The sequence below is a fragment of the Mytilus galloprovincialis genome, chromosome 7, assembly GCF_965363235.1.
Source record: "Mytilus galloprovincialis chromosome 7, xbMytGall1.hap1.1, whole genome shotgun sequence".
NCBI lineage: Eukaryota > Metazoa > Mollusca > Bivalvia > Mytilida > Mytilidae > Mytilus > Mytilus galloprovincialis.
In genome coordinates this window covers 51,888,374-51,902,134 of record NC_134844.1, presented here as the reverse complement: position 1 = coordinate 51,902,134, position 13,761 = coordinate 51,888,374, and the positions used below count along the sequence as shown (strand labels likewise).

The 13,761-nt window shown below is 31.4% G+C and overlaps 1 protein-coding gene across 1 annotated transcript; it reads right to left on the bottom strand.

Annotated features, from left to right (window-relative positions):
* Positions 1 to 8,884: 8,884 nt before the first annotated feature.
* Positions 8,885 to 12,711, bottom strand: LOC143081753 (uncharacterized). The gene is made up of 3 exons (XM_076257472.1): positions 12,205 to 12,711; positions 11,297 to 11,375; positions 8,885 to 10,158 (listed from the first exon to the last, which is right to left on the bottom strand). Exons 1-3 carry the CDS (start codon positions 12,398 to 12,400, stop codon positions 9,798 to 9,800), a joined length of 636 nt encoding a protein of 211 aa, XP_076113587.1. The 5' UTR covers positions 12,401 to 12,711; the 3' UTR covers positions 8,885 to 9,797.
* Between the last annotated feature and the right edge of the window lie 1,050 nt (positions 12,712 to 13,761).

The following is a 13,761-nucleotide window of genomic DNA, read 5'->3' as shown; positions in this document are numbered from 1 at the left end:
CAAAGTACGTCATGAAATTACTTTGAAGTTTTCAAATAAGTTGTTAGAAACGATATTCTTATTATTAATTTTTTCAATTATTATTTTACAATTGTAGCACCCCTGCATCCACGTGATGCACATCTTTTTAAACAGAAAGAAGAAACATTCTATTGAATGAAAAACTTATATTATTCGTAATCTCAATATTTAAGCAAATTCTGTTTTACGTTTCATTTGGTTTGAGGGATATAAGCCAAGTTGTAGATCGAAATTTTAATACTGAACTTATTCAAATCACGATTAATTACTAAATTTAAGTCGTAAAAGCTAGATGTTGAGTTGCCCCGTAATGTGTCCTCAGCAAAAAGTCTGATAACTAAACATACATTTTCGCCAATATCATTTATATAGAGCAGACACGAAAGACCACTTAGAACAGAGCCGCGAAGGAGCTCGTGTGGTGTCCTGCAGAAACAATGGACTATTATAAAAACGAATCTATTATAACTACCATTTGACTACCTTCTGAAATATAAGAAACATAAAAAAAATAATAAATGCAATGCAAGTAACATTGAATTTCCCTTTATTCCTTTACGAGTTCTATTTTTTTTGTAAAAGTCCATTATAATCTAAACAATTCACCGAAAACGAAGCATATACACTCTTTCTACAAGATGATTTTATGTTCAATCGGTCGATGATTCAGCTGAATTATACAAATATATAAAAAGCAAAATTACAAAAAAATACCGAACTTCCAGGAAAAATCTAAACGGAAAGTCCCCAATCAATTGGCAAAATCAAAAGCTCCAACACATCAAACGAATGGATATCAAATGTCATATTCCTAATTGTACAGGCACTTTCTTATGTAGAAAATGGTGTATTAAACATAGTTTAATAGCTAGCTAAACCTCTCACCTGTATGTCAGTTGTATAAATTTTTGTTATATTGGCAACGAGGTGTAAACTTATCTTACAGACATGATAGGGAAACATGTCAAAACAAGGGGTACAGCAATTAACATAGTAATCTTACTAGAACAACAAACATATTATGTAACAAAGTAGCACACAGAGGCATATTACGGACACAATACATTAGCAAAAATGAAAGACCAGAATACAATAATTGTACCAATAACAATAATACAATGACGGGATTTATTAGTACAGAGTCACGTTATATGTAACAAAGGAACACAAAAAAGCATAGAGACGAAGCTCAATAGCAAAAATAAAGACAAGACGACAAAAAGTGTACCATAGAACAATAACACAATGACGGGATTTATAAGTACAGAGCCACGTCATATAAAACAAAGTAACACAAAAAGGCATATAGAAAAAACCCAAAGTTAACAATAATGAAAGACAAGATTATGAAAAATGTATAATAGAACAATATATGAGACAGTTCCTATAAATGCTTATAAATATTCTTGTAGAAAATACTCAATATTTCGAGAATCAAAATTGAACTACCTTTTCGTTTCGTCTTTTTTTTTACGTATATAAAGGAGTCAATCAACATAGTATTGTAAATGTTAGCTGTTTGCGGAGCCGGAAAATAGACTCTTAAAATAAATTCGATCATCACCGAGTCAAGTTAAGACAATTATTTCTCCTATATTTGCCTTCTCGATAAATTTGTTACAGAATAATAGATCATACCATAACTGTAAATTTAAACTAAAAGTAATGAATATTTACTATACATAGAAAACGTTTAAACCCCGTTTACATGAAATATAAACTGTTAAGTGTTTCAATTGGTTTTCTATTTCTACTTATACATTACAGGAAATTATAGATTAATGTACTTTAAGTGTAGGTCATCCTTATACTTCCGTGTACGTCATAGGGCATCATAATGCAAGCAATATAGAATTGATTGATTGTTGGTTGCTTAACGTCCAGTGGCAAATATTTCATGCATATTCAGGACGATCTTAGCAGTATAGGAAAAAGCTGATTTAGTAATTAGTGCGGCAGTAGTAATATCATAAATATAGTGGACGAAGATTACTCGTTCATTTAAAGGGGCATTATCTACGAAATATATGATATAAAACAAGAGATTATTTTTTGTTCAATCACTAAAGAAAGTTAAATAGTGAAATAATAATCATTATTTGAGAACATTCATAGACTGAAATATTTTGGCCTTGAATATATACATTCCGAAAATGAATTTTAAAATCTATACAATTATCAAATGGGAATGGTCGATTATAAAACAATTCAACGTCGCAATGAATTTGAGTTAGAGTTTACTGATATAACAGATATATTTTACCAGGAAGTTTTATTTTGTTTAAACTGAAAGATTGTATTTCCTGTCGTACATTTACAAATACTTAAAATTGATTTAATGGAAAAGAAACTTCTGAAATTTTATTTGAACAATAGAACTTCTCGTATTTGTTTAATTTTGTTATCATTGCATTTATCCGTATCAGCGGAAGTCTGCAATCCTACTGTTGTATTGTGTGTTGTTTGTTTTGCAATTCTCAAAGTCACGTCATGCAAGAGAATTGGGTGAAACTATAATTGTATCAAAATCATATAATTGACCTTTTTGGGCTGTCTTCTTTTATTTTCTGTATCACCAGTTGTAAGTTTTAATCAAGGTCATACATAGCGTATAAATAACTTGATATGTTCAATTGATCGATACGAAATCTTTAATCTTATATATAATACTGCAAACAGTATGAACTATTTCTGTAAAACGAACAGAGAAACAGGATATCTTATAATTACAAAAAAAAAAAAACCACACAAAAAGAATAAAAATTATAAAAACCCAGCATAGCACAACATTGGAAAAAAATTGGTATTGCCCGAGATACAGTGATGTTATCTATAATTATCAATAATATAAAGACGATGCATAGAACAGTTCTTGTGAAATGATCTGCTGTCAGATGGATTTTTTTCAATTGAATATTTATGAAACTGGTTACAGTTGCCCTTTTCGTGTCAAAACAATGAAATATAAGTAGCATGAGCACTGTTGGCGCAATAGGAGATTTGTAACACTTATTAATTAAGTTCAATCCAACAAAACATTGATTATTAATCTTCTTAACCACGCGTGTAAATGTTGATATGACCTTTTAACTTTTTTTTTTATTCATTTGAGTGTTTTACAGACATGCATCTAGCGTCTGGCATACAAACTAATAATGCTGGTATAGTTCGTAAATTGTATTTACATTAGCTAAGATTTTGAGAAATAAGAAAACTCTAAATTATAGACATTTCGGTGTTTTTCATGTTATGTAGAGATAAGCGTATATCAAGTAAACAAAAAATTTGACTGACAATTGCATTGAAAAAAAGTAAAATTACAAAAATACTGAACTCCGAGGAAAATTCAAAAACGGAAAGTCCCTAATCAAATGACAAATTAAAAGATGAAACACATCAAACTAATGGACAACAACTGTCATATTCCTGACTTGGTACAGGCATTTTCAAATGTAAAAAAAAATGGATTGAACCTGGTTTTATAGCGATAAACCTCTCAATTGTACGACAGTGGCATCAATTTCCATTATATTGACAATGATGCATGATAAAATTGTCACAAATAGGGGTACAAAAACAACACGGACCACACCAAAATCTAGGGATGATTTCAGGTGGTGCTATGGAAGGGAAAGCAGATCCTCCTACAAATGTGACACCCGTCGTGTTGCTCATGTTGTAAGAAATCCGGTAAAAAGTCTAATTCGGTAGGTCACATTCGTGAAAAGTGAAGTGGATTGTAGTCTCGACATAAGGAACATATCCGATATCATCTGTATAACGAATATTCCATAACGTTCAACCAACTCATGATGGCGTCCGTAATGTTTACGAAGTGATGATTAAAACTTCACCATTTCGATCTCTTGGTTTAAAAATGAAAAGGTAACAATTGGGAAGCTGAATTCATCTCTTTTGTCGCAAAGTGTTGTTTTAACCCGACCCGCATGGTCAACTTCTAGATAAAAGTCCAAATCAACATAATCAAATGGTAAAATCAAAAGCTCAGACACATCAAACATTGACTTTTAGACGATACAGAAGTTTTGAAGCATTCAAGATTCAGAACATAAATCTAATCGCTTTTAAATTTTTTTTTAAATGGTAAGACATATAACAGGTTGTACATAAATAACATTTCTTATCTTTTCTTAATTTTAGAATGAACTGGTATTGCAATATTTAGCAAGGATTTTTCATGTGTAAAACATATATTGTATATAAATTCACATGTAAACGAAAATGGTATGTGTATAATTATGTTAACACGAAGGCCTTTCCATAATGTCTAAATATGTTAAACAATATAGAATTAACTTCATAGTAACATTTTAGGACGTTTGTAAATTCAGATAATTACAACTTTCTTCCGTATGCACTCAAACAAGTTATTCACACCATTCATCAGAAATTGTCTTTTCGTATACACTCAGAACAAGTAGTTTAAATCTTTTATCAGATCTTTGCGATCTTTTTTCCAAACATGAATTGAGAAGGGATGATCATGTTCAAATATCGATTTAAAATTCTTTTTTAATAGGTCTTCTTTACTTGTGATATCAAACCATAAAAAAATATATTGTTATTTGTAGATATCATCATGATAGATACAAAATGTATATGAACTAAAAGCACAGGGCCTAACAAAATCTCAACAAAAGAAAGTTTGGCAATAGAAGGTTGAAGCGGTAGCATAGGTCCCAATTGATACCTGTATAAGATTTCTAGAACCGTAACATTGATATATAGCAAATCAAAGTTGAACATATGAGGAATATCTACCACAATATTTGTTTCGAAATTGCTAAATATCTATATTTAAGTAAACAATCATACATCATTCGAATCTTTTAATTTTGATTTTACGATTATCTTACTTTTCAGATGTGTCATGATGATCAACGATATCAAAATGACATTCGTTAATCGTTCGAAAAAGAGAGGCAAAAGATTTCAAAGAGACTATAAATTCAGTGGTTGTCGTTTGTTTATGTGTTACATATTTGTTTTTCGTTCATTTTTTTACATAAATAAGGCCGTTAGTTTTCTCGTTTTAATTGTTTTACATTGTCTTAACGGGGCCTTTTATAGCTGACTATGCGGTATGGGCTTTGCTCATTGTTGAAGGCCGTACGGTGACCTATAGTTGTTAATGTTTTTGGTCTTTTGTGGATAGTTGTCTCATTGGCAATCATACCACATCTTCTTTTTTAAATACAAATCATAAGTCGAAAATAAACTGACAACACCATGGCTAGAAAGAATAAAGACAAAAAGACAAACAACAGTACACGAAACACAGCATAGAATACTAAAGTCTAAGCAACACGAACAAAATCAGAAAAAAAAAAACAGATTATTGTCAGATGCTCCGGTAGACTGAGCAGATCCTGCTCCATTTGTGGCATCCGTTGAGTTGCTCATGTAAGTAAAACCCGGTAATAAGTTGAATTTTTAAGATCATCTTCGGGGAAAAGCGGATGGGATTGTGGTTAGTGGTTACGCAAATTGGAACCTATCCGTCTACATTTGTGAAACGGATATTCCATAACCGTTAACGGTCAACCAACTCACGATGGCTTCCTTAAAATTATTGTCTGGTTGTCTTATTGATGAATGTATCTTGTTAACTTGATAAAAGAAAAACGCGCATTGGGAAATCACAACATAAAATGCCGAATGAAATGGGAGGATAAACTTATTTGCAAACACAGCTGCAACATTTTAGCTGCGAGGCTAGAACTGGTTTGTGATAATATAAATGCATGAAATGCATGCTTGAAAGTCTAAAATTGTAGAGTGTTTCCTTTTGTTGCACTGCTGTAGGAAAATTATTGTTCTCAAGTTTACATTTTGTAGCTCAAACTGCTAGCAAAATATTGCTCATTATATCGTGTTATATCAGTGAGACGTACTAGAAGTGATGTAGACTAAGTACTTGTTAGCAAATATGTTTTATAAAAACGAACTTTTCACAATTCATTATGGTAATTTTGCGATTGACATATATTAGGATAGGAAAATCTGCACGTCGAAAAATTTTGCTATTGAAAATGACTCATTTGAACAGATGAAGTCCGCCTCCGGTTGAGGGATTATCTTACTTTGTTGAAGACCCATTGCAGCCCTTCTGCTGTTTTCTACTCTTTGATCGAGTTGTTGTCTTTTTGACCCATTCTTCATTTTCATTGCATTTTATATCCACTTTATTTCAAAGTTTTTTTTGAGAAACCAACTGATCCTCATAAATTTTTTACAGCAAATTGCCATTATTGTCTTTCTAAAATATCAGGAGGTTTGAAAGAGACACCAGACGTTGTTTCTCACACGAAGATAAGAATTTTACTTTTATTAAACAAAATTCAAGCATAAATGATTTAAATCTTTGCACCCAATCATCGCCACAAATTAGTAACGTCACAACACCCAAATTGCATGTAGCGTACATAAATTGCACCTATATAGCACAAAAAAAAAGTAGCAGATTTTTTGTTGAGACAAAACATTTTTGCTTTTGTTTGACATTAATATGCTCGTTTTTAAAATAGCTAATTATATGTAGACATGCATAAAACTTTCACAGTATGTATCAACAGATGATGTGTTCTCTGGAATTAAAGTGAAACCTACATACAAATGTACGTCTCAATGCGACCTCTACAAGTCGAATAAAAAAAAGCAAAAAAAATATCTTACCAACATCAACCTCTTAAGAAATGAATTGTTCTAAATATTTTAAGAATTACACAAAACATCGCTAAGTCGATGTTTACGGATGCGGATCAAAGAATGGATGGAATATAGGTAGTCCTCATTACAGAATCAAGGATCGTTCGGAGGTTTGTCCAAACCCGTTTTTATTATGATTCAATATGATTTCATAATCAAATTGGAGAAACTATATAGTAAATAAGGATGCATCTACAAAATAAACACAGAATGCACATGTTTGTGTTGATCATAAATACACGTAAGCGAAACAACTGTCAAAATAGGTGCAATTTGGGTACATTCACGCTATACACAATAGTTTATCGAAATAAAAATGATCAGCTGTAAAAACAAATGACAATTAATCAGATTGATATAAGAAATTAAAAAAAGCCTAGGGACAATGCAACTTTTACATGTATTTTATGTTATTAGCAGATTAATACAATACACAATGCGTTATACTATAATTATTGTCAATAGTGTAACAAGCATATTTAAAACAAAATAATGAGGTTAAACAAATAATGGAGAAATTTGTAATTTATTTAAAATTTATATAAAAAAAAGATGTGGTATTATTGCCGATGAGACAACTCTCCACAAGAGATCAAAATGACACAAAAAATTAACAACTAAAGGTCACCGTTCGGCCTTCAACAATGAGCAAAGTCCATACCGCATAGTCAGCTATAAAAGGTCTAGGCCCCGAAATGACAATGTAAAACAATTCAAACGAGTCTATATAACCAAGAAAACATGGTGTAATCTTGGAAATAAGACAAAAGACAATAACAATCATTAGTGAAGAACCGAAGTTGTCATCATATCTCTGACCAAAGGCAGTTAAAAAAAATCAACCGATGCTTTTGTGATCTCCATTGATTTTGGTTGACCTATAGTTTGGCAACAGTTGAAAGTGAAAAATATAGAAATTTAATGACACCAGTTGATCTAAAATACCAGTTATCAAGTAAAAATTACTTTACACTTACGTTACTTTAAAGAATAAACACAGGTGGTATGATTGTCAAAGACACACCTATCCACAAGAGTCCAAATGACACAGACCCTAATAACTATAGGTCACTGTTCGGTCTGTAACAATGAGTAAAACCCATACAACATAGACAGCTTTAAAAGTCATCGAAATAAGAAAAGATAACAATTTAAACGAGAAAACTAACGGCCTGATTTGTTTAAAATATAATAGCAATATGTTTATCTAATGATTTAAATACATTTTCTTTTTAAGTAAACGAAAATCTCATTCAAGTGCATTTACATTTTCTGATTTGTACGTCATACATTCACGAAATTGATGCGCACAAACTTCATGTATGCAGCTTTGGATCAAATGAAAGCAAACATTGACAAAACTACTTTTAATCAAAAGCATTGAACTAGCAAATATACAATAATATATAAAAGTAAACAATCTGAGCTAAACAAAAATTAGATATTTTAAACGTAGTAAAAGTTTTTTCAAAATGTCAATTTTTCTAACACTTGTTGGCACATAATTTTCATAGAAATGGTAAAATGTCTAAAACATTACTAGTAGGTACGACATGTGCTTGGATTTCCTGCGGTAACTAGTATCAGAATCGTTTAGATTTTTTAATTTTCAGTTCCAATGCAATCTTAGGACATCATATACGATTTTAAAAAGCTTCGACAGAATCTCTTTATTGTAAGTTTTTATTAGATTTATCATGCACATAGTTTTTTGTAAAATAATACTGGAAGAAATGTAATTTTACATTGCTTTAAAAATTGATAAATTGACGTGATAACAAATTTATTCCAATAAAATTAAAAATTGATATAAAATATAAACTTATATCGAGTTTATATTAATGGGCGCACTGCAAGTATATAATAATAAAAAAAAAAAATATATAACCAAAAACACTAAAAAATAAAAATCTCTCCCACATCCTTAAAATAGACTTTCGTTAAGTACCTTCTAAAACAGGTCTAAGTCATAGTATATATATATATATATATATACATAATACATAGAAATAAACACCAAAAAAATAAATAACATATATGAACATAGGCTGTTGTTTGCTCTATGGTCGGGTGGTTGTCGCTTTGACATATTCACCATTTCCTTTCTCAATTTTATAGAAATAGTGAAGAATTTTTAGTCAAATATTCTTTGCTTACATATTAAGTTGAACAAGCCACACAGTTCTTTGTTTTGGGCTAAAATTTGCTTCTCATGGGACATACTCGATACACAAATAATATGTGTTTACTTGCAGTATCACATCGAAATGCTGAGTTGATGGATATAATTTTGAATATATTCTTCACTCTTTCACATCGACCTTTCGATGCAGATACTTCTATTGCTTGTATAAAAAGTGATTCGACTCCGTTAACGTTCTTGTATTAAATAAAATTCTCAAACTCAATTATAGTGAATTATGTGTACACTACGATTCAAGTTAACAGTGGTCACTCTAATGATATAAAATGTTAACACTTTACACGTACAAAAAAATGATGGAGGTTAGAAATGTAAAAATTGGTTACATTTTCACAAAACGTTTGATTTTGTCTGTTTTTATATTTTCAAAATAAATAGGGCTACAATCAACTTGTGACTAAAATATAAAATTCACATAATAGGAATATTATGTGGTTGCATCACTAATTAACCATCTTTATAAGCATCATTTTTGAAGATGTATTCTACTATAGAACTTAATATTGAACGTTCTTTATTGATACCAATATATTTGATTATATCAAGGACTTGTAAAATCTTCACTCTTTCACATCGACCTTTCAATGCAGATACGTCTATTGATTGTATAAAATAGTGAATTCCGTTAACGGTCTTGTATAAATACAATTCTCAAACTCAATAATAGTGACTTGTGTGTAAACTAAGATTCATCTACATGTTGATTATATCAAGGATTTGTATAGCAAGATCTTACTATACAAATCCTTGATTATATATTTTAAGCGTCTTGTCGCATTAAAAAATGCATGCTTGATGTTCTTCTGAAAAAAGTACATATACAACTTAATTTCGATTACTCCAACTATATGTCTTTAACCTCGTGGCATTCCACCTCAACATGACTGTAATTTGAGGCACCATCAACTACAAATCGTTTAGATTCGTTTTTAGTTCCAGTCACGTGGTCATAGTTGTTTTCCTCTTCTCCTGCATTTGCAATACTGCGCATGGTGTCATAGTTACTTTCTGTTGGATTGTGGATCTGACTTAGTCGATGATGATCCATGTGGTCGTATGTATCATCGGATGCAGCTGGCTGTGGTTTTTGGCTTGACGTGCTGTGGTCACGTTTAACGGTCGGCTTGTTTACTTGTGCATACATTACTTCTTTTCCGACCATCGCCAATGATTCGTTTGAAATTGGAACTTGGGTATTTTTCTTTCTGAAAAATAAAACTTAAAGCTAAAGTTAAGATAAGATGACAGTCGTATGCAGGTTTTATGATAAATTGATGACGAAAACACTTTTCTCACGGTTGATTTACCAGTATTTTGTTTATATTTATGTCACTTAATTTATAGGAAAATGAACTGTAAAAGGTAAAAAAATAATGTAAAACAATTCAAAATTTCATTGCGAATTCTATCCATTTGAAGTACAAGAGAAGAATAATTTTTCAAAACTGATTCCAAATAAATAAAAGAACATATTTCCAATGTCCCCAGTTTTAAACATATTCTACATTCCAAGAGGCATAACTCTTTTAAAGAGTCAATCATCTACCATAATATGTATAGAAATTATCCGAGATATTGCTGATATGGACCTATAGTAAAAGTCTTATAAAAATCTGACAAAATTGTACCCGTGAGAACGCTAACGAGGCCATTTTCATAATTTTGATATGTCCAAGAGGCTCAACTCTTTATAAAAAAGGGTCGATTGTTCACCATTATAGAATTTGTCCAAGATAATGTTGATATCAACCTACAGTTTAAGTTTTACAAAAATCTGGCAAGAATTGTATAGGTAAACTCATCATAGATATCAGGACTAAATTTAGTATATACGCCTGACGCACGTTTCGTCTACAAAAGACTCATGAAATTTCATTGGAGTTCGAAGTTGTCGATTGTTGATTGTGTTTATATTAAGAGTTTCTCGGGTTTTTGTTTTGTAAATTCGACCGTTGGTTTTCTTGTTTGAATTGTTTTGCACTAGTAATTTTTGGTCTCTTTATATCTTACCTTTCGGGTTGAGCCAAGGCTCCGTATTGAAGGCCGTACCTTTCATGCATTGAAACTGAAACAGATCTCTATTCGAACTGTGTGTCTAATGTAATAACAAACTATAAGTTATTTGTATGATACTCAATACATATATTGTATATCCGTTTCACTACAACCTCAGAGTAGCAAACACCATAAACGCCGGGTTACGTTATAAGATCGTACATAAACCCTACATACATATATAAGATGCAAAGAGGACGGTTGGTAAACAATTTCATTCAATTAGTATAAACGGAAATGGTTAAATATAATAAGGGGACTATCAAATAAAAAGTAAAACTACGTTACCTTCTGCACAGAACAATCGTTACTAATATAACGATGACTATCAAGATTGTCGCAGCTACTATGGCAATGATAAGTATTGCTGTAAAAAGACATTGTATAGAAGATTATACAAATTAAGTGGTTTCCATTGAAAAACTGGATTTTTGACGGAATGAAATATGTCGAAAAGTAAAAAAGCAAGGTGCAGTTTAACTTTCAGGGCTTACAATACAGATACAGAGGAGATAATGATGTTGCTTAGTTAAGATATATTTTTCATAACATATCTGATTTTGTTAGTTGGAAAAAAGGCTTGTAAAAAACATTATGGGATCAAATCTGTATCGTATGCCCGCAAGTTGATAAAGCAACAAAGCATAATTGTTTTTGTTTTAAACTACGAAGCATAATTGTTAAAACGACATAGCTTTTTCGTTATCAAGACTAAACTAACTCGTCATAAATAATTTGTGATAACGAGTCGTGATTATCAGTCCCAATGTAGTTGTAATGAGTTATCGAAGTCTTTTTAAAGGGTTTATTTCATCGTTATATCAAGTTAGCAAAATGTGTATTTTTATCAGCTTGATCATGATAACTGTTTGACCCCGAGTAAGTTGCCATACAAATTAGCTTAATCATTTGAACGATTTACATTTTGTGGAAACGACCTTAAACTAAACTACACTCTTAAAAAAACCCGGTTTACGTACATACTGTAGGTCAAACCCACCAACCCACGAAGTATAAAATTTAACCCACCGCCGCTCGACCATACTATTAAAAATTAAATAACTTTTATATTTCTATTATTTCAAATGAGTTTGTAATTCATATCTTTGCCTGGTTTTATATTTTTATATTACAAAAGATATGGTAATGTCATGAACATTAATATATATCACATTATATAGTTAGTTTGCAAGTACCTGAAACACTATCTTTACCCGGTAAATCTGACGAGGTAAATTTTTCAAGTACTGTAGATGAAGTTTCCTTCAAGTACGGAGTATATGAGGTAGTTTCTTTAACTTCTTTAGATGTACCAGTTGTTTTCCACAGAACCGCAGTTGTAGACACATATTTAGATGAGAATGTACTATTTCGATCTACTGCCTTAGACATACCAGTTGTTTTCCTCGGAGCCGCAGTTGTAGACACAATTTTAGATGACAATGTACTTCTTAGTGAAATTGAGTACGTAGATATTGGTTGTCCTTGAAGTGTTTTACTTCTTAGATATGGAGAACTTTTTTCAAGTCTAGTAGAAAATGTAGTAACTCGTGAAAGTGTAGAAGATGTTTTTGAAGGTGAGTTTGACGCTTTTCCAACTGAAACACAAAGCGCAGGAAGATTTTCCGTACATCTACGGATATTTCTTTCCACGTCACCATTTGGTTTTATTCTGGCAGCAACACAAAAGTCAGGATATCCGCCTACATCTATAAAGTATAATCAAGTATATTTTTGGAGTTATTAAAGTATACTTTGAATGGTGCTTTACGTTATTAAAATTGTTAATAACATCAACACTACATTTGCATAATATGAAAGTATTCTGGTCGATACAAGTATGGTTGCTATGTATCTGGCTTTGGCTGCCTTTTGTGTAGTACTCCATCCATACCATCATGGAAGGAATCAATACAAAAGATATAAGGTGTAAACCTCAATAAAACAGTAAGAAAAAAAAATAGTAAGAAAGGCAACTACAAACAGATAAAGACTTAAATATACTCTGTATACTTGAACTACATGTATTAAGAACTATGTCGGTGTTCTTATATCCCCAGCAGAGGCAATGGAGGCATTACATGTTATTCTTGACCGTCTTTCGGCCTATCCGTCCAATTTTTGTTTTAGCATTCTAACTTAAGTTTTACTCATCTAAATTGTATGATACTCGTAGACAATGTGATGAACCACATAACCCATACAGTGATCGTTTTCGGGTAGTTAGCCTTTAATCGTTTTAGAGTTATGCCCGTTTTTAACTTGAAAAATTGCAGACCTTGATAGGAGTCATTTATGTTCTTAGACACATTCTTCGTTTATTTTGTTTGATTTGCCTCTAACCTCTTACATAAAAGTTTGTTTTTTTATCATCATACAGTTATCAGTGCAGGTTTAGGTTTTAATTTGAGATTCCATATTTTTTCATGAATTGCATGACCCCGCCGCAAGAAGAGAGAGCTTAAGGTATTTCTTTTGTCCATATGTATGTCCGAACGTTCATTTCAAAATTGGTTTCCGTTTTTATACTTTTGTTTGCTTCAACCAAATGTTTTGAATACCAATACATAGTGTTGATTTATACACATCAACGATCATGTTTGAATTTTGGTGGCGTCCTTTTGCCGTTCTATTGTTATGCCTTTTCACAAATCGAAAACGTTGCAGATTTCTTTTCCGTCAGTTTTCTAACTAAAGTTAGCCTCAACCAAATATTACGAAACTAAAACAAAATGATCATTATGAAATAACCT

Bases quoted from the DNA above. Each gene is read 5' to 3' on its own strand.
- LOC143081753 (XM_076257472.1), bottom strand. From the start codon at position 12,400: ATGTCTAAGGCAGTAGATCGAAATAGTACATTCTCATCTAAATATGTG. The intron at 11,376-12,204 runs GTACTTGCAAAC...GTCTTTTTACAG, and splicing joins GGGTAAAGATAGTGTTTCAG to CAATACTTATCATTGCCATA. The intron at 10,159-11,296 runs GTAACGTAGTTT...TTTATTTTTCAG, and splicing joins ACGATTGTTCTGTGCAGAAG to AAAGAAAAATACCCAAGTTC.